General features: G+C 58.3%; 1 protein-coding gene across 7 annotated transcripts; it reads left to right on the top strand.

The window, feature by feature from the left end:
• The first annotated feature begins 13 nt into the window (after positions 1–13).
• Positions 14–22,175, top strand: ALS2CL (ALS2 C-terminal like). 7 transcript variants are annotated; one of them, XM_082637964.1, is made up of 28 exons: positions 14–79; positions 746–1,167; positions 3,935–4,060; positions 4,828–5,026; positions 5,358–5,423; positions 5,870–6,035; positions 6,544–6,675; positions 7,381–7,500; positions 8,944–9,002; positions 9,146–9,212; positions 9,657–9,853; positions 10,901–10,966; positions 11,399–11,497; positions 11,588–11,749; positions 12,484–12,595; positions 13,719–13,796; positions 14,633–14,763; positions 15,962–16,135; positions 16,285–16,381; positions 16,546–16,703; positions 17,292–17,360; positions 18,280–18,453; positions 19,681–19,723; positions 20,325–20,354; positions 20,549–20,610; positions 20,718–20,867; positions 21,161–21,257; positions 21,677–22,175. In XM_082637964.1, the coding sequence occupies exons 3-28, from the start codon at positions 3,958–3,960 to the stop codon at positions 21,734–21,736; spliced, it is 2,871 nt and encodes a 956-aa protein (XP_082494090.1). In that variant the 5' UTR covers positions 14–79; positions 746–1,167; positions 3,935–3,957; the 3' UTR covers positions 21,737–22,175. The 7 variants fall into 7 exon arrangements, with proteins under 7 accessions (XP_082494090.1, XP_082494089.1, XP_082494093.1 ...); XM_082637963.1 differs by having other exon boundaries at positions 746–868; XM_082637967.1 differs by lacking the exon at positions 21,161–21,257 and having other exon boundaries at positions 746–868.
• The last annotated feature ends 1,374 nt before the right edge of the window (positions 22,176–23,549 follow it).

Here is a 23,549-nt window from a genome sequence, read left to right on the forward strand (position 1 = left end):
GGCGGGGCCGACGTGGGGCGGGCGTCCACGAGAGAGCGACCGCGGCGGCTTTCCCGGCGTGAGCCCCTGCGCCGCACAGGTAAGGGAGGGGTGGAGGTCGCGCGTCTGGGGTAGAGCCCTTCTGCTCCCCGCCCCTCCTCGCTCCAGGTGGGACTTTAGTCTCCGCTCCCCTTCGGGCCGCCGCGCGCCGCCCCTCCACGACTCCTCGGTCCCCGGCAGCACTCACACCCGGGCCGTCCGAGTTTGTCCGAAGGTCCCTCCCTCCCAGCGGGGTTCAGCTTCGTCCTCCCTGCCCCTTGGTCACCCTGTCACCACAGGACAGCCTCCCTGGGCCCGTGCCTGACACGAGGGCAGACACACGTGGGCAGTGCCCAGGGGCTTGGCCTGGGCTGTGGGGCTACCCCGCGGGGCCTCACCCAGCCTGAGAGACTGCCAGGAGGAGGTGACGCCGGCTAGTGTTGCTTGCAGTGAGAACGGCATGGGCAAATACCTGGTGGTGGGAACTGGATCCCATGTTTGGGAAATTCCAGTGACTGCGTGTACCTGGCCAGGAAGAGGAAGGAAAGCTGTGAAAAAAGCGACCAGAGAGATTGGGAAGGTGGGGGGTGGGGGATGGGGTCTAGGACAAGAAGCCTGAAGCCACGGAAGGGCAGAGGAAGGTTGTGGGGGTAGGGTGGGGGGAGAGGCCCAGGTGGAGGCTGGGACCCGTCAGCTGTGACAGTTCAGCGCCCCCTCCCTTGGGCAGCTCCTCCCTCCTCTGCCTACCACTGAGTTTGCTGGATGATCAAAGGGGGTTCCAAGGCAGCCCAGGAAAAAGCCTCCACAGCAAGCAGCACTTCCTTGCCTGTCCAGACCAGGAACTAACAGAGTGAGTACCATGACAGGGTGTGGCCCAGGGGCCTGAGGGGCCAGGCCTTGGAGGAGGCAAGGGAGAGAGGGGCCCAGCATGGACAGAGACCAAGAATGCAAGAGAGAGAGAGAGAGAGAGAGAGAGAGAGAGAGAGAGCGAGAGCGCGAGCACGAAGGTCTGGCTGCTGGTTAGATTACCACGGGGACTGGCAGCTGACTCACCTGGACACGCCAAGACTAGCCAGTCTGTCCTCACCCCGCCCCATGGTGAACATGAAGGCTGCCTGGGAAGCCTAGGTACTTGCTGTGTGCCCTAAGGTGAGTCGCCCAGCCTTTCAGGTGAGCTTGGTGGGACTGGGAGCCAGAGGCCTGGGTCTGAGCCCTGTACATGCTCTACAGTTAGTGTCCCTGGGCCCTCCCATTCCTTTCTGGGCCTGCTTCCACATATGTACATCATGTGCAGTCTGCTACTAAGGAACCTTAGAGCTGGATGGAGTGAGAGGGTAAGGAGGCCATGCCCTTAACCAGAGAGGAGTGGGTTGGAGGTGGGACTGGGGTTTGAAAGGGGAGACTCCTGCCGGGTGCCTGTGGTGTTAGGTTCAGCACCTCTTCCTCCTCTCTTGCCAGTGTACACACTCAGGCACACTCACGCCTGGCCTGGTCCCTGCCCTCACGCTCTCCTCATTGCCTTCGGGATGAAGCCCCAGAACTCCCTAGCCTGGGAGCAGAGGCTCTCGGGACCACTCTCTAGCCTCAGCTGCAGTCTCCTCCCCACCCACCGTCTCACCAGCCATGTTTAACCTCTGGCCTTTCCTCTGGGCAGTGTGACTCGGTTTCCTAGGGTTAGAGATCCTTTTGGGGCCACAGACCTGGAAGGGTCCCAGAGTAGTGTTGCCAGTTTGTGTCGGTAAGACTCATCCTTAGGGGCCCCAGGCTGCACTGAGAGATAAGGGAGACTGAAGAGCAGGTCCCCATACCCAGAGGAGCTCCCCTCCACCGGTTTATCCTTTCTAGGGAGGACTAAAATAGTTTGAAAAGCTGTGATTTAGTCAGACCTCCATTTCACAGAGGAGGTGATTGAAGCCCAGAGAAGAGCAGGGCTCTGGATAAGCTGGGGCATGGCCAGGGCCGAATAGCTGGGCAGAGGTCAGAAGGGGGTCCTGTGGGAGCTGCTGAGGTGTGAGCCAGGGGTCCAGGGTAGGGGAGCTTCTGCCAGCCCCATGGGGGCAAGGGGAGGAAACCTAAGGGGGATAGGAGCGCCCTGGGCGTGGCATTGGTTGGGGTGGGCCCCAGGTAAGTGTCAGGGATCTGATGTGCAAGGCCTCGCAACAGTGAGTTATCTGCTGCAGGTCCCCAGCTCACCCTGATCTGGTTCCTAGTCTGTACCTCCCATCCTGGCTGCACCCTCCCCCCCTCCATCTTTAGCTGGTGTCCTCACCTCTCAGCTCAGATCCCGACAGACTGCCAGCTGAGGGTGGAAAGGTCACTTCCCAAAGGGTCTTTCCATTCCACCAGTTTCTGGAGATATGGGTGAGGGTCAGATGGGCCCAGGCCGCACTTGCTGTACCCCTGACTCCTTGGCTGTGTTGTCCTGGTATGTCTGAGCTGACTTGGAGCAACCCTCCCCCAGTCCTCCACAGGGGGCTGGGGCTGCTGCAGGGGGCCAGCAGAAAGAGAAGGCTGCAGTTGGGTGTCCAGCCATTTCTCCTTCCTGCTTCTCCCTCCCAAGGCCTCGCCCTCCTGAAGCAACAACAGCAGGAAAGGTGGGGCAGGAATGCCTGGGCCTGGGCCCTTGGCCAGAGTTCTGAGGCACTCATCTCACTCTGCCCCAGAGCCAATTCCCTGGGAATTGTAGTCTCTGTCAGGGGCCTGGAATGCCCTTTGGTGTCTTTGGGGTTGGGTGGGGAGGGATGAGACCCCTTCCCATTTGATCCTTTGGGTCTGTCTGTATCACCTCATATTATGTCTACAGCCCCACCCAGGTCAACCAACTCAGAGCCTCAGAGTGTCACAGTCGGAGAGAGGCTGAGTCTGAGGGTCTGGGGTTAAAAGACTCTCTAATTCTCAACCCTGAGACGTACAGTCACGTAATCTGGGCAGATGACCTCCTTTGCCAGGTCTGGTAGGAGAGGGCTGTGTCTGATTGGAGGATGCAGCCTGGCTATGGGGGTGGGTTTGAACCCAGGCCCCTTGCTCCCCCTCCCTCCAGTCAGGAGGCTGCGTTCTCAGGTGATGCTGCTTTCTTGGAGGGTCCCGCTTTCCAGGGCAGGAGGTCCAAAGACCTGCCCACCCCCATGGCCCCCACGTCTGGAGTAGAACCTGTCCTGCCGGTTGCAGGGGGGCATGAAGTGTCTGGCTCCTGCCCACACTCACCTCACCCTCTCATGGCTTGGAATCATCTCCTCTGAAACTGTCACCAAGTCCGTGTCCCCAAGTCTGACTTTGAATCCCATCACTCCCCCACTCTGAGGCGCTCCATGGCTCCTCTGTTAGCCACTTAGGTAGCCTTTGCTCTCATGGTTCCCCCACCTGCATGCCTTGTCCTCCTCTCTGCCTCTTTATTTCTTGCCCATCCTTCATGGCTCCAGCAGGAAATTTCCCACTTCCCCCAGACCTCTCCTACATAGCCCTATTGGGTGACAGGGGGTCCTGAGCCATGGCCTTGAGATAAAGGCTGTGCTCCTCCGAGAGTATGTCCTTGTTTCCAGAGAGTCAGTGGAGAGAGGGCTAGGTTGGAGCACTACTAGATGTTACTCTGAGCCCTTGAGAGCCATGGTGGGTGTTGGAGCAGAGGAATGAGCAGGTCAGAGGGCTTAAGGAGCATCTGCCTTTTTGGTAAAAAATAGATGCTTCCCTTGGCAGTTCTGAGCCCTCTTTCCCACTCCTTCAGGCTCCCCTCAGCTGGGCCCAAGTGGAGCATGAGCAGGGGTCACTGGCCAATTCAGAAACCCCCCTTTGGGGTGACATGGGCTCCTTGCTCAGTTCTGAGGTAGGGTGGTCATGGGCCTTGCTTTTGGGCATATGGCCTGAGAGGGCACCCTGCTCCCATGGCTGCTATTCGCTCTAATCTGTGCTTGGTTCTCAGGCCCTGAGTCTGGCACCCTGGCCATGTGCAGCCCTGAGGAGGCAGCCCTGCTGCGGCTGGAGGAGGTCTTCTCAGCCACACTCGCACGCATCAACAGTTTTGTCCTCCAGCCCCTTCTGGAGGCCGGTGAGTTGAGGGGAGGGTGGGGGATGCAGGAACCGTCCTAGGGACAGGAGTCCTCCCTTGTTGGACCTTCTGAGCTACAGCTTTCTCAGCTGCAAATGGGAGCGGTGACATTTGGTGTGGGTGTCTTTGGATGGATCCAGGGCCCTCACCCCCAGTTGCTGGCTGCTTCCTTCTCAAAGGGACCCCAGGGAACCAGGCTGTGAACCCCATTCTAGCCCAGACCTGCTGTGAATGGAGACGATGTTCCATCTCTCCCAGGGCACAGGCCTGGATTCTCTGCCTGAATTCTCATCTTGCTTTCACCCAGGGCATGACTGGAAGGCAGGCTGCCCGGTTTACAAAATGACCTTGGGCAGGTGCCTTCCTCTTGGGGGCTGTGTTGGTGTATCTGTGAATGGCAGGAGACTACAGGACCCTATGGACTCCACATTCTGGACCTGAGGAAGCTCTGAAACTCGGGGAATTCTTGTACTTGGTGGCCCTAGGTCATCAGTGCTGTCCCTGTTTAGTGAGGAGGTGGACACGTGCCCCTGTTGAATCCACAAGGGTGCTGCCCACTGCTGTAGCCTGCCCATCCCTTGCTGAGCTCAAGGGGGCACATGGGCTTCCAGTTCTGTCCCAAGGACCCCAGGGATGTGGGACCCTAGCTGCAGCTCCAGGGCTAGGGGTGCTGCTGCCCCTCAGGTGACCACCCAGGGCCTCTGCGTGCTGCCTGGGAGGCGGAGCGGCCCTGTTCCCCTCACGGTGTGCTTGTGCTCCTGCCCCAGCTCCAGAGCCCGCAGATCCCTGGGGCAGAGAGTGCCTACAGCTCCTGCAGCAGCTGCACAGGAGCTCCCAGCAGCTGTGGGAGGTGACGGAGGAAAGCCTGCACTCACTGCAGGAGAGGCTGCGCCACCCGGACTCCACCAGTCTGGAATCCCTGCTGCTGCTGCACAGCGCTGACCGTGTCCTGCAAGTCCACGTGCAGTAAGATAGCCGAGGCGGGGCTGGGGCTGGCACTGGGACTCACCTGGGTCAGGGCTTTGGCAAAGGTCTGGGTTCAGCCCTGGGTTTGGGTGTTAGCCTAGTGGCAGGCTCAGGCACCCCAGATCTGAGCCTGGTGGCCTCCTAGGGAAAAGAGACTTTGAGTTAGAATTGTCTACTTGGGTCAGTTAAGACTCAAGGTAACCAGTGCCCAGAGCCAGGCCCTCAGGGCTGCAGCCACTCAGTGGGTGGGATCTGGGGACACCAGAAGGGCAGGGGCTTGGGTCTGGAGCTGAGGGTTGGGCTTGCTGGGTGTCCCCTGTGCTACCTACAGGTACATCGAGTCCTACACAAGCTGCGTGGCAGTACAGGCCTTTCAGAAGGCAGTAAAGAGGAGGAGGTGAGCACGGAGTGCTGCAGTGGGCCTCTGAGTTGGGGGTGTCTGGGAGGGAGGGCTTGGGGAAGCCTCGTCCCCAGAGCAGTGAGTGTCACAGCCCGGGACTCATCCTGAGCAATCCTGGCTCTAGCAATTACACGCTGATCCACACTGAAGAGAGGGAGGGAAGCCTAGTGAGGCTGTGAGCAGAATCCATATACCAACTAACAGGAGTGACCCTGGGTTGAGGAAGCATTCCTAATTGCTACTCAGGGTGGGCTTTAATCTCTGAGATACTGCTACCAAATCTCCAAGAGGGTCACTCAGCCACTGTTTTTCTGATGGGAGAGAGGTTTGGGGTCTGGGACTGGTCCTGGGATTTGGGGGATTAGCCAGGGCAAGGGGGCAATGGTGGCAGGTGTGGGAACAGAGGAGAGAGTGAAGGGATGTGTGGCCCTCCCTCCACTCAGCGAGTACTGGCAGGGTCAGCGGAAGGCGCTGCGGCAGCTGCTGTCGGGCATGAGCTCAGAGGGCTCAGTGGGCGCAGCGCTGGTCCAGGCTCTCCGCCAGCCACTCACCCATCATGTGCAGCAGTGCGTGCTCCTCCTGCTGAGCCTCGGGGACACTGTCGGGGAGGTAGGTAGCAGGGGTGATGGGGAGTGGGGGGCAATTGCTGGTTATCAGGCCTGTCTCCCATGGGGAAGCGGAGGGATGGGAGAAATGGGCCTCTGGCTCAGGGAACCTGCCTACTCAGGAACCCTGGTTTGAGAAGGACCTGGCCATGCCTTGGGGACATGGTCTTGTTCTGGGGGGTTTGAAGGGACATGTCCTTGCCCTGGGGTATCTGAGGTACATGGCCCTGCCCTGGTGGAGGCAGCAGAGACCCAGAGAACAGATGTAGAATCATGTACTGGGTGTGAGGACACATGGCCCAGCCCCAGCTGGGGGAGTCATCGAATGGTCCTAAATCCCCTGGAAGCATCCTCCTACTACCAGAGGAGGGGCCGGCAGGGAGAAAAGGGAAAACTTAGACTTAGACCCAGACCTCCTGACCTGCTGGGGCCAGGCCAGGGCTGGGGCAGTCATCACAGGGTGGGAGAGGATTCTGATAATACCCCACCCCAGCTGCTCTGTCCCCCTACAGCGTCACCCCACCCGGGAGCTGTTGGTGCACGCAGCCACCGTCTTTGGGAACTTGCAGTCCTTCATGAGGCAGGAGCTGGACCAGGCCATGGCCACGCAGGCCCTCTGGCACACTCTGAGCAGTCGGCTGCGGGTGAGTTCGAGGCCTGAGGGGCAGTGAGGGAAGGGGTTGCCGTCCGGCAGGGGCCCGTTGGGTAGCCTGAGCTGCCTGCTGCATGCTCCATGCCTCAGCTTCCCCACCTGGGTTGGGGGGCAGTGGCTAAAGCAGGTGTCTGTGATGTTCCCCTGTCCAGCCATCCTCACCCATTTGCTGAGCACCTCCTGGGCTGGGATGTGAGCTTCTGGCTCTGGGGAAGAGTGGTCAGCAGAACCGACCCTCTCTCCTGGGATGTCACTGAATGATTGCACCCCTGAGTCACTGCCTGTATTGCCCCTGCAGGAGGGAAAGTCCCCTGTGCTCTGACAGGGCGTGACAGGCTTGGGGCCCAGTGCAGCAGAGAATTAGGAGGACAAGTGAAGGGGACAGGAATTGCCAGAGAGAGACAGGGATTGTAGAACCCTGGGTGAGAGTTGATGGGGGCTTGGCTGGGGCCGTGGCCTGAGATGGGGTGGAGGAGGACAAAGTAAGGCTTCAAGAGAAGTTGTGCTGTTCTGCTGGGTATAGCCAGGAACGAACCCCCCCACCTTGGAGCCCCAGTGCCCATCACTGACCTGGGAGCCTCCAGGAGATGCTCAGAGTGTTGGGGGAGGTGCCTGGGGCAGAGGCGGGCAGTGGACTGGCCAGCAGCCTCCAGGACAGAGGTCCCTGAGCCTTGCACCTCCCTCCTCGCCTCACCAGGATGTGCTCTGTACCCCCGCTCACCGACTCTTGCAAGACAGCCAGGACATACCTGTGACGGTCACCCCGCTGAGGGCAGAGCGTGTGCTGCTCTTTGATGATGCCCTTGTCCTGCTACAGGTAGGGTGGGGCTGGCCAGAGGTCTTGGGGTCACAGTGGGGGTCTGGGGGCTGGTTGAAAAAAGGAGTAGGAAAGAGACATGTGGCTGGGAGCAAGAACTTGGGCCTGGGGAGGTGATGGGGGCAGAAAGGCAGAGTGCTAGGGTGGGGGCAGCAGGTGGAGCCATCCCTGAAGGAGTGTGGACTATGGAGAAGGGCTCTTCCAGTCTCAACTCTCCACAGCTGGTATCCCTGTTGAATGTCTTCACCTCAGTTTCCTTATCTGTAAAGTGGGACAGTTGTCAGTTTGTCCTTCTGCAGATGGCAGACAACTCCTAGTTCTCTTCCTCCAATAGGAGAGGAACCTCAGACAATGGTCATAGGTGGCCCATAGTGGCTGAGGAGGGCTGCGTGAACCATTCAGGGCACATGCAAGGCTTCTAGAGAGGAGTTCCATGTAGCAGCAGTGCCCGGGCTCTCGGCATTACAGAAGTCAGGAGGGAGCCAGTACTAGGGTTTGGGATTTGTTATGTGGCCCATAACCTTGGCTGTGCCTAGTACCCCCTGAACTTGTATTGCCCTTGTGATAGCCAGAGCACTGTCTTCTCTATCCCCCTAGAGTGTCAGCCTGGAACTCCCCTGCAGATAGGGAGGCTGAGGCCTAGAAGGGATGCTACTTGCCCATCCAAACCTGTGTGTCCTGAAGCCTGGTTTTGGGGTTTAGATTCAGTTTGAGTTTCCCTCCACTCCCGATTTCACCCTCTGTGCTCCAGGTACACTGACAAGTTACTGTCACTAAAAGGTGCTGAGCCCTTTCCCACCTCGGGACCTTGGCACGTCCTGTTGTCTGTGCTGGACCCTCTCTTGTCCTGGCCCATGTCTGGCACACTCCTCCTCCCCTTCAGGCCTGGGCCTGGTGCCGCTTCCACCTGTGTCTGTTGCCAGGCGAAAGGTCACTCTGCAAAATCTTCCAGAGGAAGGGAGGTTTGGTCTGTCTCTCAGAGCAGGGATGACATTCCAAGTAGAAGGAACAGCACATGCAAAGGTTCAGGCTGAGGAGAATTTGTGGCAAACTGGAGGAGGCCCGGGCAGTGGAGGGGAGTGGTCTGTGTGATCTCAGGTGTCAGGCTCAGCCGTAGGGACCTTAGGGAGGTTTCCAGCAGGGGCTAACAAGATCCACGCTGCATTTCCAGAAGACCACTCTGAGGGCCCTGATGGAGCAGAATGTCGGGGGTGCGGGAGGCTGGTCCTGGGTTTGTGGCCAGGCCCTCGGGTGGGAAGGGAGGTGGAGGAGCTGCCCTGGAGATGGGGAGCCGGCAGGGGTGGTGTGGGACTCAGTGCTGGGCGTACCACACTGAGCATGCTGGGGACACCCAGCGGTGTGCCAGCGAGCTGCTGCCTGGGAGCAAGGCCAGACCAGAGAATAGGTGAGCGTCTTGCCCACCTGTTCCCCCTCTTCTTCCAGGGCCACAGTGTCCACACCTTTGATCTGAAGCTGGTGTGGGTGGAACCTGGGCAGGACGGGTGAGCACCCCCATCCAGTGACACCCCAGGCCTTCCCTCCCTCTACCCCATGTAACCTGCCCACCCCCGGGCTCTGACTTGGGCCCGCCCTCAGCACCCTCCTGGACAGAGCTGGAGCCTACTCATCAATTCCATCTGTCTAGGTGCATGTTTCACCTCCTCACTCCTGAGGAAGAGTTCTCCTTGTGCTCCAAGGACCCGCAGGGCCGGGTGAGTGTGGGCGGACTGTGAATTCGGGGAGTGGGGTCAGGGGAGTGAGGGAAGGCGACAGGAAGGTAAGGGGAGGGCACAAGTATACAACCCTGGAGGCTCGTTGGGAACGTCAAGCCTCTGGAGTCATGGTCAGAGTGAGTCAGGGGTCAGCCTGGGCTCAGGCATCAGAATGCCGAAGAGAACAGGTGTTTTTCTCTGTGAAGCCAGAGTTGGGGCCTGTTTGAAGGTTCTGTTTGGCCTCTCTGGGCAGGCCCGAAGCTGCAAACAAGTATTCAGGTCTGGATGATGCCCCAGGGAGCAGTACAGGAGCTGTTGGAGGTCCCCACAAGTGATAAGAGTGGGGTGTGGGTAGGGTGATACCTGATGCCGCCCCAGGAGGCTTCCTAGAGGGGCTGCCTCCAGCAGCAGTGGCCTGTCCTGTGTTTCCCTGTCCCCCCGCAGGTGGTCTGGCAGTGGAAGGTCACCCAGGCTGTGTGCCAGACCTTGCGTGGGAAGAAGGACTTCCCGGTGCTGGGGGCGGGCCTGGAGCCTTCTGAACCCCCCACCTGCCGCTGTGGAGCATACACCTTCCGTGCGGAGGGCCGCTTCAGCCAGGCCACCTATGAGGGCGAGTGGTACTGGGGCAGGCCCCATGGCAAGTGAGTGACCGAGGCTCTGGGCCAAGCAAGGCAGGGATCCTCCTGGGAGCCTGAGGGGCAGACAGGACCCATATGGACCTAATTGCCTCGGGGCATGAACCAAAGGCTGTTACCCACTGTGGTGAATTCTGTTTGTCCCCCAGAGTCTCTCTTAAGTCCTCTTGGATAGGACCTGGCCCACTGTAGGTTTGTGCCAGATACAGTCTTGATGACAGTGAGGCTACCGAGTGTGGGTTACCATTCTGTTCTCAGGCGGGTGGAAGAAAACTTTCGTGTCTACATAGCATTGTCTGGTGGTGGTAGAAATGTTTTGCAGACATTCTGTCTTCATCAGTCCTTACAAGAATGCTCTAGGGGAGTGTTATCACCCCCTTTAGGTGATAGGTGCAGAAGCTGAGGCCCAGAGACTGGCATGACTTTCCCCAGGCCTTAGGGCAGGTTCTAGGGTGAACCTGGCCTCAGTTGCAGGTCGACACGACCCCACAGGCAGATAGGCTTTTGAAGGACATGGCCCCAACTTGTGCTACAGCTGGCAAAACCAAGGCCCAGAAAGCAGAAAGGACTCGCCAAGTTTACGCTTGCAAGCATTCCACTTGTTTCTGATATCCTGCCTGCTTCCGGAAAGGGCTTGAGGAAGCTTATGAACAAAAACACAGAAAAAGCAATGCTGTGTCAGAAGAGGAGACAAGGATGGTAGAAATCCCACTGACTAGCACTTGGCTTGAGCTTGAAGGTTAGCTCTGAGCTTCCTGTTGGTCAAGGGAAAAAGGCAACCTGGATGCTTCCAGAGCTCTCCCTGCTGGGTGTGGAGCGTACTCTGTGAGGCTGCTGGGGCCATTGTGCCAGGAGTAGAGAAGGGCTGAGAGCCCATGTGGGGTCATAAAGCTCTGAGAAGAAGACCGAGTTGGGGCAGAGTCCAGTCCAAGGGGGATCGAGGCCTCGGAGAGAGTCTGCAGCGGAGGCTGGCTGGGGGTCTTGTGTGTGTTGAAGGTCTGGTGGGTCTGATGCCCATGGACCTGATGCCCGTGGACCTCGACTGTGTTACAGGGGAACCCTGAAGTGGCCAGACGGGCGGAATCATGTGGGGGATTTCTGCCAGGGCCTGGAGCACGGGTAAGGCTGGGGCTGACACGGGACTGTGTGGTGGGCAGGCAGGGAGTGGTTTCCACCCCTCTCCACTGTCACCAGCCTGGCCCCATCCTACATTCCCAAACCTCAAGCAGAAACTTGGAGGCCATGTGGTCCAGCTCCACTCATTGTCCTAAAGGGGAAACTAGGCCTGAGGAGGGGGGCAGGTCATGGAGGGAGTGGTCCAGGGCCAGAAGGCCCTCCCAGAGTGCATGGGGGTTGGGGTGGAGATGGGGTGTCCTGAGGGGCCCTTGGGAACAAGATGGGGCTCAGCACCTCTCAGATTCTCCCCATCATCTGAGAAGGCCCCTTGGAAGAGCAGGGACACTCCTGGGCATGGAGGGGGTGTGACAGGTGTCTTGGGCCAGGGCTGTGGCCCCAGTGCTGACTTCCCTCCCTGCCCACTCACACTGACAGCTTTGGCATCCGCCTGGTGCCCCAGGCCTCCGAGGATAAGTTTGACTGTTACAAGTGCCACTGGCGGGAAGGCAGCATGTGCGGCTATGGCATCTGTGAGTAAGTGACCCTTGGCCTGATGGTAGGACAGGCTCGTGGGACAGGCTCGTCCTCTGGGAGGCAGGGCCAGCCATTGGTGACCCTCTGCAGGTACAGCACCAGCGAGGTGTACAAGGGCTACTTTCAGGAAGGCCTGCGGCATGGATTTGGGGTCCTTGAGAGCACCCCGCAGACCCCTCAGCCCTACAGGTACACGGGCCACTGGGAAAGGGGCCGGAGGAGTGGCTATGGCATCGAGGAGGACGGCGACAGGTGAGTGCTCGGCAGCCCGCACCAGGATTGAGGGGCAGAGAGGGCCCTCACAGACCAAAGGCCTCAGGGCACGGGGTCCCTGTCATCACTGGGTCCATTCTGTCTGTCCCCCAGAGCCTCTCTGAGGCCCCTCGCTTTCTTTCCACTCCCTCGGTTGTTGCTGAGGCTCAGGATGAGGGACCCCGACCTTGACTGCAGGAGCCCCCCCACTCTGGCCCCTCCCTACGCTTTCAGAGAGGAGTTTCTGACCCCCTGATCTGGTCCTATCAAAGGATCACAGCCCTTCCAGGCTCTCTGGGCTGAGACAGAGCCCAGTGTCCTTGGCCTGACATTTGAGGCCTTGCCTGCTCCTCTGACCTCATGCCTGCTATGCCACCTGTGTACCCCCCAGCCTTTTAGACCACTGAACATCCCCACGTATCTATCATACACTCCTACCTCAATGGCTTTGCATATGTTAAATGGCACCCTTACTCCATCTGTCCTTCCTGCCACCTCTCCCGGGAAGCCTGCCAGGATGCCCTCCCCCAGGCAGGCTCCCTTCCTCCTCCACCCTCGTTCCTCTTGCGGGTCCTCACCTCACCTGCCCTATGTCTGACTTGAGTGGATTCAGGCCATCTCATTGCTCCTTATCTGACCCCTGCCCCCCACCCCGGTCCCATGCCAGCAGAACACACAGAAGGTGCATGGGAACAATTCTGATCCAACTCTGGCCCTACTCTCTCCTCCCCCAGGGGTGAACGCTATATTGGCATGTGGCAGGCTGACCAGCGCCATGGCCCAGGGGTCATGGTCACCCAGGCGGGTGTCTGCTACCAGGGGACCTTCCAGGCAGACAAGATGGTGGTGAGTACAGTGACCCACGTGTGTCCTGAGCTACCGTTTCCCTGCTCTGGGGGGCTCCAAAGCTGAACTGAGACTGGTCAGGGGTGGGTGGGGCAGGAAGCGGGGTTCCGACTTGCTAGAGGGAGCCAGAACCTGGGCAGGAACCCAGTTCTGCCACCTACCTACCCTGGCCTTGGGCAAGTCCCTGCGCCTCCCAGCCTCAGTTTTCCCATCAGCAGCTCAGGTGAACTACTTATCGTAATGACTCACTAAAATAGCAACAATGAAGTGCATAGTAATGAGGATGCCAGCAGCCTCTACTACCCATGTTTTATAGACCCCTAACTGGGTGTCTAAGCTCTGGGCCAAGCCTCCCAACATGATCTCGTGGGATCCTCCCAGTAGCCCTGGGGTCATGTTATTGTCCCTAGTGTAAAAGTGACAAATGTGAGGCTCAGAGAGGTCAGAGAACCTGCCCACTGTCGCATTCCGTTGAGTGTCAGAACTGAGGCTCAAGCCCAGGTCTCCCGCACCCGGGCATAGCCCTTACCTTCTGCCTCACCCACACCCTGCCAGGTGCTTGGCACATAGTGAGGCTCTGGCCTGATGGCTGTTACTGATATTGTGGCTTGTTTGTCTATCTACACTTTGTCCTGGAAAGGATTGAAGGAGGAAGAAAAGGTAAGAATAGGCACATAAAATAGATTCAGAAATAAGTAGAACATGAATTGTATCCCATTTGGTTCTGAGCTTCCGGGCAGCCAATGCAGCACAGGAGCCTGATCAGCTCCACTGTCCCCGGGGTCAGTGACAGGGAAGTGGGGATGGTTCAGGAAAAGCCCAGTACTTCCTGAGCTGTAGGTGGGAAGGAAGGGTCCCCCAGGAGGCTTCTTGAGAGAGGCTGCTGGAGGGGAGGAGCCAGGTCCCAGGATGTCGGTCAAGGTAACCCAGGGTCGAGGTCCATGGGCCTTGTGCTCAGTGCTCAGAAGGCCAGGGGCTGGCATCCCACCTAGGCACAGTCCTGGGAGGTATGGCAGGGCTCAGGACCCTTCTGCCCATGGGTCACTGCCCACCTCCCCTCCCCACCGCCAGTCTTCTGCCCTTCCTAACCCACTGCTCCTACCCTCCCCGCTTCCTTCCCTAGGGCCCAGGGATCCTTCTCACTGAAGATGACTACTTGCATGAGGGCACCTTCACCAGGGACCTGACCCTCGTAGGGAAGGTGAGAGCCACTGAGACCTTACTCCATTCCCTGCTGAGACCTTGACTGGGGTCTATAATCTCCCTGCTTGGATCCAGGGCTGAGGGTAGGTAGAGCAGGTAAGGGAGGGGCTCTCCCATCTCCACTACATCTAGGGGGTGGGTACAGTGACCATTCCCTGCTGCGGAGGTGTGATTTGATTAGGTGTGAGTCAAGAGGGGATAGGTAGGCTTGCCTTGGGTGCAGAGGGTGCTGGTGGTCTCCTGGCTGTGTCCCCTCCTGGCCCCCAAGATAGGGATCCACCCCCTCCACCACCACCATCAGTGCCTTGGGCAGGTGCCCCTGGCGGCATTGTCCTTCAGTATGTTTCTGCCTGAGCTGACCTCGCAGAAGGCAGTTGTATCCCTGCTGGGGCCTTTGGAAATGTGGGGGCTATTTGACTGGCGGGTACTATGGCATCTAGTGGATGGAGACTAGGAATGCTGTAAATGGAACAGTCCCATGCAGCGAGGAATTGCCCCTCCTCAAGGCCGGTAATACCTCATGTCCTCCCGAGGCCTCTGCTTACTTCTGGACCCAGTGGTGGTCCTCCCCACTCTGACCTGTGAGTCCCTTCTCTGTCTCCCTCGCCGTTTCCTGCCTCAGATATGAGCCCTTTGGTGGTGGGCACAGGCAGGGGCTCCTGCAGGGGTCGAGGATTATGAGCCCCTTGGGGTGGGGCAGGTTGAATGGATGGTGGGAAGGCCATCCATCAGTTTCTATTCTCTGTGACCCGGGATGGACAGGCATGAGGCCTGACATGATGGGATGGAGGGGCAGCTGGACAGACATCCCTGCATCCGTCTCCTGGCTTCCAGGGCAAGATCACCTTCCCTAATGGCTTCACCCTGGAGGGCTCTTTTGGCAGTGGGGCAGGGAGAGGACTGCATACCCAGGGTGTGCTGGACACAGCTGCCCTCCCTCCAGATCCAGGCAGTACCTGCAAGAGGTGAGAGACTGACCCTCTGGCGTGTGTATTCTGAAACCTTTCTGGGGGATGTGTCTGTGTGTGTCTATGTTTCTACCCTAAAGGCTCAGGTCTCATTAGAACGGCTTTTCTGTACCTCCTCTTAGCTCTTTGGAGAGTTCAGAGAGCTCAGGTCACATAACCCTTGTCAGAGACTCTTGGAATTAAGGGCTATGTGACGGTAACTCCACGTGCCACAAAACTGGAGAAAAATACTATGTGTAGGCTTTGCTTAGACCCTGCTTTTTTTCTAGGAAGGGTACAAGACAGTTTATGAAACAAAACAAACAAGAATAAGATAGAAAATTAAAGTGTGAGTTGAACTTACAAGAAAGGGAGGTGCAGATAGGCCTTATAATCAAGCATTAGCCTGGCTCTGAGTTCCCTGGCAGCCAGGGTAAAGAAGGAAACTTACTAAGTGGAATCACTGTCCCTATCATGGGGTATTTGAGAAGGGGATGGACTTCTTCCCTATGGGGACAGAGTTCTTCCTTGGAAAACCGTGGTTCAAGTGGTGACTCTTACTATGTCTGTTGAGGTGTGGGTGGTGGTTCTAATGGTGCCAGCCAGCATTTCACATGTTGATTACTTGACACATTGTCCCTGCATGTTTCTTTTCCCTGACAGCAGGAGCTAGAAGTGGATGGCAAACCCTAGGGGTGTGAGCCCGGGTCGGGTGCAGGTGTAGGAAAATCTATGAGCGTGACATGGGAGAGCAGTGCTCCATTAGACACTGCACCAGACACACACACAGCCAGACCCCTAAGCCTATTGGCTGAGACAGGATCAAGCTCAGGAAGGACCCAGGTGTGGTAGGAGGGAGAGTGGGGTCCCGTGGCGGGGGAATCCTGGGATTTGGGCCCTGGTCTCTCTTAGGCCAAGACCCCACTCTCTGGACTTGGCCTTCAGCTCTCCAGATCTTTCTGTTTCTTTTCCAGTGCTTTGTGTGCCCCTGTCTCTTTTCTCTACCGTGGAGTAGATTCTCTCTGACCCTTCTCTGCCTCTCGTTTCTCCTCCTGGAGTCTTGGAGGTCAGGCCGCTCTGCATCCCCCGCTCCACCCACCCCACCTGGGCCCTGACTCTGGGCCAGGCTGGATATCCCCACCTCTCCAAGGGCTGGACAGAGTCCTGTCCAGCTTGGCTCCATCCCTATCCATGTCCCCCACTGCCTCCATCGCAGGCAGCTGGGCCTGGGCGTCTTCCCCGTGGAGAGCCGCTGGCAGGGCATCTATGGCCCCTTCCAGGACTTTGTTCAAGCCGGCTGCCCTGGAGACCTGCAGGAGGCCCTGCTGGGCTTCCACGTGCAGAGCTCAAGGGAGCTGCGCAAATCCCAGGAGTACCTGTGCTGCGAGAGGTGAGGCCCAGGCATGCGTGGGCGTGTGCACCCATAGGGCATCCAGAGCGTTGGGGTCAGTGGGCTCTGAGTGGGCCAGGGGAGGAAGGCTTCCCAGAGAGGGCAGGCCTGGGCGTGGGTGAGAGATGTGTGTGTGTGTGGTGCCCCAGGACCCACCCCGAGGACCACGCAGGCAGAATGGAGGACATCCTGGAGGAGCTGCTGCAGCACCGGGCACCCGAGGCCCTGCAGCAGTGCCTCAGGAAGGTAAGGGCTCCAGGGGAGGGTGCTGACCAGAGGGGAAGGCCTGCCTGTGGGCCCTTGCTGAGAGGGCCTCGATGCTCCCATCTAAGAAGCGGGGTCTTGCGTGGGCATGCTGTGCTCCAGCCCACGGTGCTGAGTATCTCTTTGTTGCCTTTGCACCTGCCCAGGCCCTGAACAACTCTCTGCATCCCCTGGGAAAGCTGCTCCGGACTCTGATGCTGACCTTCCAGGCCACATACTCGGGCATTGGGGCCAATAAGCACCTGCAGGGGCTGGCGCAGGAAGAGGTGAAGCAGCACGCCCAGGAACTCTGGGCCGCTTACAGGTGAGCTTGGTGGCACATGGGGACAACCACTGCCCTGTGACCCCAGGGCCAGGGGTGGGGGGAGCTGTGCCCTTTCCAAGCATCAGCTTTGCCTGGTGCCCTGGGTAGGAAGGGTGCCTTTGCCTTGGGTCTGGATCGAGAAAAAACAGAGGGTGGGTTGGTTAATATGCAGCTGGTGAGCATAGGAGTTAGAGGGTGGGGAGGTGATAGCAAGGCCTGACTGCAGCCAGAGTCCAAGCCCCAGCCAGGCCCTGGGCTAGCCCTGACCCCAGGAGAACTCTAACCCCACTGCAAGCTGAGCCTGATCTGGGCTCAGACACCATCTCCTGTCCTGTCCCAGCTGAGCTGTGACCTCGTCAAACACTATAAACTGAAACTTTAGATGCTGCAGTTAGTTCTGTTGGTGGGTTCCAGGACACTCAGGCAGACATCCCGTACTCCCAACCTCCTCACTGCTGGGGTTTGGGCCACTGGGCTCTGCAGACCTCAGGCTCCATGGTTCTGGGGGTGGAGCCCACCTGCCTGGCCTTTGGTGACTCCCATTCTGTGGGAGATGGCAGCCATGCCGCCCCTCCCTTTGGTTTGCAGGGGTCTGCTGCAGGTTGCCTTACAGTGCAAGGGCCAGGCCCCAGAGGAAGATGAAGATGCAGAGACAAGGTGACTGCCCCCATTAGGTCTGTGGGGTTCTCTGCCCTGGTGCAGCCAGGCTCAGGTCCTGGGAGTCCTTATACCTTTGCTTCTGGGCCCTCCTTTTGGGGGAAGAGGGTATTTCTTGGGAAATGTTAAGGGTTCATGCTATTGATCAAATATTGTTCATTGACCATTCAAGAATCAGAATGATCCATGACCTCTCTTCCTTGAGCAACCTGGGGAGGGGCACCGTCACAGTGCATCAAATGCATCTTTGTTCTAAACATGTTATCCCACCCTCATCTCTTGGGTGTATGGAGGGTGAGCAGCTGCCTCAGGCACCTCCTTCTCCCTGTGCACAGATGTGGAAACTGAGGCCTGGCAGGGGCTGAGCCTGAGGTCACACAGAGCAGGAATTAAGTGGGTCATTAAATCTGTCTCCCCAATCCTCCGAGACCAAACCTTACAATTTGCCTTCAGATTCAAGGCCCAGAGATCCTGATCAGAGAGGTCTTTCTGTTACTGCATTGCAGGAGGCATGGGAAATGGGGTTAGACATTAGGGAGAACTTCCCCCTGAGTCCTAGGAAGTGCAGAAAACTAGGAGGCAGAACTGGACTAGCTTGGAACGGCTGCTGAGAGCTTTGTTGCAGGTCACTCGTCTATCAAGGCCCTGGTTTTGCTTTCAATCAAATGGGGATCAAAATTCTGCCTCAGCTGCCATATTGGTTCTCAAAGTCAAGTGAGAGAGTGAGGTAGTCACAGATGACAACTGGTTGTGAAATGACTGAGAACAGGCTGGGAAGGGTTTTCTCCGGGATGGAGGAGGCTGGAGGCAGGAACACTGTGGTGGGACAAGGAGTTCTGTGGGCTCTTTGAGGGGCAGCCCAAGTAGATCCCCACGCCCACCCTGCTGACCCTGACCTGTCCTGGTGGTTCTCACTCAGGGACCTGCAGGTGCACAGATTGGTGCTACCCCTTGTCCTGCCCAGCTTCTACTCGGAGCTCTTCACTCTCTACCTGCTTCTTCATGAGAGGGAGGACAGCCTCTACAGCCAGGGCATTGCCAACCTTAGCCTCTTCCCCGACACCAAGCTGCTTGAGTTCCTGGACGTACAGAAGTAAGCCTCCCCACCACGACACGTTTGCCAGAGTTCTTGTGTAGCAGAGGGTACAAACCCAAATTGTCTTCAGCAAAAGACCAGGGAGGTTAATTGGCTCGTGTACCCATGAAGTTCTAAGGTGTGGCTGGATTCAGGTGTGGCTGGATCTGGGTGTCCAGCTGCATGATAAAGGAAGCAACTTCTCTCTTTCTCTGTTGAGCTCTCTGGCTCCCCCGTATGGTGACAAATACGGTACCAGCCACTCGAGGTTTATATTCTCCCAGCTCAGGCCCCACAGGGAGCTGGTGTCTCCTTCCCAACAGCTCCAGCAGAGCCTCTGAAGTTCCTCCCTGGCTTGGCTGGGGTCTTGAATGTGCCCCTGAATGCTGGCTGTGGCCCAGATTGGTCAGGCTGGCCTCAATATCTACCACTGGGGCTGGGGCAAGGTCGCCTGCTCCCAGCCCTTGGACTGAGAGTGGGAGAGGGGAGATCCTCAAGGGGAAACTGAGGACTGTTCCGGAAGTAGGTCAGGGCCTCCCTTCCGCCCTCAGTCATCAAAATGTTCTTTCTCCTCCATGCCCCTTTGATCCATTGATACTACCAGTGTTGAGGGCATGAACGTACTCTCTCCTCCCACACCTGGTTCCCTCTGTCTCAAGGTGATGGCGCTTCCCATTCCCTTTCCTGCCAAAAAACCTTGTTTCCCCTTCCGATGTGGTGAATGTTTCCTGTATCTGACCAGGCACCAGCCCAGAGACCTGGTTGTCCATGGCTTTGCAAGAGTCCCTCCTCCCCACCCCTCCTGCTGCCTCAGTGCCGCCTCCTCCATGCAGGCCTCCCTGCTCCATTGGCTCTACTTGCCTTGCGTGGCATCCCTACTTCTCGCCAGCCTGGGCCAGCTCACTGAGCCCCTGGAGCAGTCTCCACCACTGAGCTCTCTGGCCTGACCCCCAGGACTTTGCCCAGGAGGGTCCCCTGGCCTGCAGCACTGCCCCCTATCTCCTCATTGTGTCCCAGTCCCACTCGTGTTTTGGGGCTGCATGGAGGGCTGCCCTCTCAGGGAATCTCTCCTGCCCTCCTCTTGCCTGGGCTTCACACAAGCGTTCCCAGATGCCATTGTGCATCCCCTGCCCCTTTCCCCTGCTCAGCCCTCCTGGGGGACATGGAGGTGCAGGGAATTTGCCCTCTGACCTCAGACCCCACACCGTGGTCCTGGCAAAGCTTCCCATCTTCCTTTAATTTCAGGCACCTGTGGCCCCTCAAGGACCTCACGCTGACGACCAATCAGGTGAGAGTGTGGGCCCATTACCTGCCCAGGAGAGGGAGGCCTGAGCCTGAGCCGGGCCCCCAGCTTTGCCCAGGCTTCCGAGCAGCTCTCTGTCTCATGCTCACTGGTCAGAAGCTGCATAGGCGGGTGAGGGAGGAGACGGCAGCCTTTCTGCACTGTTCTGATTTCCCGTGTGGGTGAGTGTACAGCCACAGTGACCAGGTTCAAGCATAGGTCCCACCCTTTTACTGGCTGTACGACCTTGGGTGAGATACTTGATCTCCGTGCCTCAGTCTTCCCATCTGTAGAAGTAGTCCCTGATGCAGTACTAGTACTGCCTCATGTGATTGTTGTCGGGTGACGTGGGCCAGAACACAAGGGGCATCGGTTCTCAAAGTGTGTTTGCTGGATTGGCAGCATCAGCATTGTCTGGGAGCCTGTTAGAAAATCAGATTCTTGAACCCATCCCAGACCTACTGAGTCAGAAACTCAGGGATTGAACTTGGAATTTGTGTTTCAACAAGCCCTGGGACTCAGGAACCATTGACATAGAACTGGGCGGCACCCAGTGACCATTGACTGTTATGATTCTTATCTTCTTTTTCCATTTTGATCCTCCCAGCCTCCTGGAGACCATTTACCCCACTTTACAGTTGAGTAAACTGAGGCTTACAGTGGATCTGTGACTTGCCCTGGGTAACTCAACCCTCTGGGCAGAGCTGGGCTGAAGCCAGTGATGGGGAAGGGGGTGGGTGGTGAGGGGCTCAGGGGCCAGCCCTGAGGAAAGAGGAGGTGACAGAGCTGGGGGGCTGCGGCCTCATCTAACCCACTCCCCCAACCATGCAGAGATACTCCCTGGTCAGAGACAAGTGCTTCCTGTCAGCTACGGAATGTCTGCAGAAGATGATGTGAGTCCACACCCCAGGGAGGGTGGGCGTGGGTGGCAGGAGTGTTGGGGCCCCTGGTTGGGGCTGAACCTGAGGGCCTTGATCTGGAGCCAGCTACCCTGCTGCAGCACCACGGTGGACCCCCGGGAGAAGCTGGAGGTGCTGGAGAGGACATACAGGGAAATTGAGGCCACTGTGTCGCGGGTGCTCGGCCAGGAGCACAACCTGCCCATGGACGACCTGCTGCCGCTGCTCATCTACGTGGTGTCGCGTGCCCAGTGAGTCCCAGCTGGGGGTGGGCTGCAGGAGGTTCCCTTCCCACCCTGCCTACCCCCAACCAAGACATACTTCAAAGTCTTTGAACATGGGGGTTTATGGACACAGCCTTTTTTGGTACACATGGGGAAGCTGAGGCCCAGAGAGGCCCACCCAGGGTCCTGTGGGTGCCAAACTCAGAGCAGGGACCACACCCCAGGTGTCCAGCCACCCAGGCCAGAGCTCCTTCCAGGCTGCTGGATGCCTGTCCCTGATAGGTCCCCTTTTCCCTCTTGTGGTGGCGGTGGTTCTCCAGAATCCAGCACCTGGGAGCCGAGATCCACCTGATCCGTGATATGATGGCCCCTATCCACACAGGAGGCCTGTATGACTTCTTGCTCACGGCCCTGGAGGTGAGGGACAGAGGCGGTGGGCCCAGACAGAAATGCCCTGGCCACTGGGGCAGACCCCTTTCACCCCAGACACCATCACGGGGATGAGCTCAAATTCACAGCTTCTGTGTGTCTCCATGGGAAGGGTCCTCACAGAGCCACTGCTCTTGCCCTTGTTAAAAGGGGCTGGGTGGGGGTAGGTGGGCACAGTGCATCCCCGCCCTCGGATCCCCAGGGCTGAGTGTGTTCCAGGCTGCATCCCTGAGCACAATAGGAGAGGGAAGGGCCCATTTCCTTGCAGACTGTGGCTGAGGGCTGAGTTGGAGACACGGTGGTCCAGGCCCGGGAGGTGGGTGCACCCCAGTGTCAGGCCCTAGAACCTGTGCATGTGGCTGAAGCGGGCAGGCCAGCTGGCTTCAGCCTCGTCTCTCTCCCGCCAGTCCTGTTACGAGCACATCCAGAAGGAGGACATGAGGCTGCATCGCTTGCCCAGCCGCTAGAACTCCAGGGAGCTGTGGTAGCTCAGCTTCTCCTGGACAAACCGCAGAGCTGAGAGGGGCCGCCGTGGAATTCCCGTGGAGTGAGCGTGGCCCACTCTGGCCCTTGTGGCCCACAGGACAGAAGGCAGGATGAGCCCTGGAGGTGGCTCTTGGGGGAGATGAGCGTTTAATTTCTCGCAGGGAGATGCTGCTGCTGTCCTGACTGGGAGGAAGGTGAGGGTGGTGGGTGGGGCCCCAGAGCTGGTGGCTTCCCCTCCCCCTGCCCCCTGCCACTCTCCAGGCCAGCCTCGGATGACCTTCTTGACCTGCAGCCGCTCATGGACTGGGGGCAAGGAGCCCCTGGCCTCTCCTTGCCTCCCAGTTATTGAGCCTCTCTGGGCCTCAGTGTTACCATCTGTAAAATGGTGGACTACATGGTCTGTAAAGGGCCTTCCATCCATCTTGCTGACTTCTGGCGTCCTTCCGTAAGTCTGACTTTGGTCTGTTGGGCTGTAACTGAAGTTCTTGTGTCTCGGGTGGTGTCATTCCATTTCTCCTCTCCTGGTCAGAGGCTCCAAGCTGCTAGTGATGGCTCCGTTTATTGGGCTTTTTTCCCATGAGTTGTTTCCTGTGGACCTGCCTTCTTCCCGACTGCCCCAGGGCAGAGCTGGCCTCTCAGGGCTACAAGGCAGGAACAGCTCCAGCTCCACCCTGACCTGCTGGGTGGCCTCTGGCAAGGCCCTTCCCCTTGCTGGGTATGCAATTGAGAGCATGGACTTGGGGGTCTCTGAACTACAGTCCACATATCATGGCCGTGCTGGAGCAGGCTGGGGGCGGGGGAGGAAACTCACCTTGCGTGCCTCACTGCCAGCAGGTGCCAAGGGAATTACACACCTATGACCTCTGTGGGCCTGCGTGCAAGAGGGACAAGGGAGGCACGAGGTTGGCCTATGCCCTGACCGATAAGCACCTCTGGCTTAGGACCCCAACAGGAGTTGGGGAGGGAGGCATTGGGAGCTCCTTTGCCTTTGGGAGGGGAGGACTTTTATTTAAATAGTGGTTCTAGTGTGGAACCAAAAAACACAGAACTGGGTCTTGGGGCAGCTTCATCCCTGCCGGGCCTCAGTTTCTCCTACCCACATGGAGGAGTTTGGGCCAGGTGGCCTGCAGGGGCTCCCCCTGCCCTAACAGGAGATGTGTGACAGTAGGCAGGGTGACTGTGTTCTGAAGTGGTCCAAGGGCAAAGCATGGGGAGAGGGTGGGTTCATGCAGGGGCGTAGCCCTGGAGGACAAGCTGGGCCTAGCTGTCAGGCCCATGCCTTGGACTGTAAGCAAATTGGGTCATACATCTTGGCTCTGGGTGTGCCTTCCATAAAAAAACCCTGAGGGAGGCTCCAAGAAAGCCTGGGCCCAGGGCTGAATCCCCAGGGATTTAGCAGGGGGTGATCCAAGGACCCTCAGAGATATTGTGGGGCATTGAATGGAGAGACCGAGCTGCCTCCATGCACTGCTGCCTCCAGAGGAAGGGGTGGGGGTGAGCTTTCCCTGGCTGTTCCGCCAAATGTGGCAGCTTGAGTGGAGAAAGGTCCTGGGCTCTGGTTTTGCCAGACACTCCTGTGGTGTCCCCGCAGAGTCCCTGGAAGAGGGTTGAACTGAGGAAGGGTAAGGATATCCAGGCTGCCGTGGGCATGCACCTCACCCAGGACTATGGCAACTCTCCAGCAGTTGTCAGGTAGTTCTTGTCCCTTAACAAGTGACAACAGCCTTGCCCAAGGGCAGCCCTGGGTTGGTGCGATGCTGCAGCCTCACTCCAGAGAGCACCGCACACTCCCCG

Source organism: Mesoplodon mirus, assembly GCF_964341445.2.
Source record: "Mesoplodon mirus genome assembly, chromosome: 12".
NCBI lineage: Eukaryota > Metazoa > Chordata > Mammalia > Artiodactyla > Ziphiidae > Mesoplodon > Mesoplodon mirus.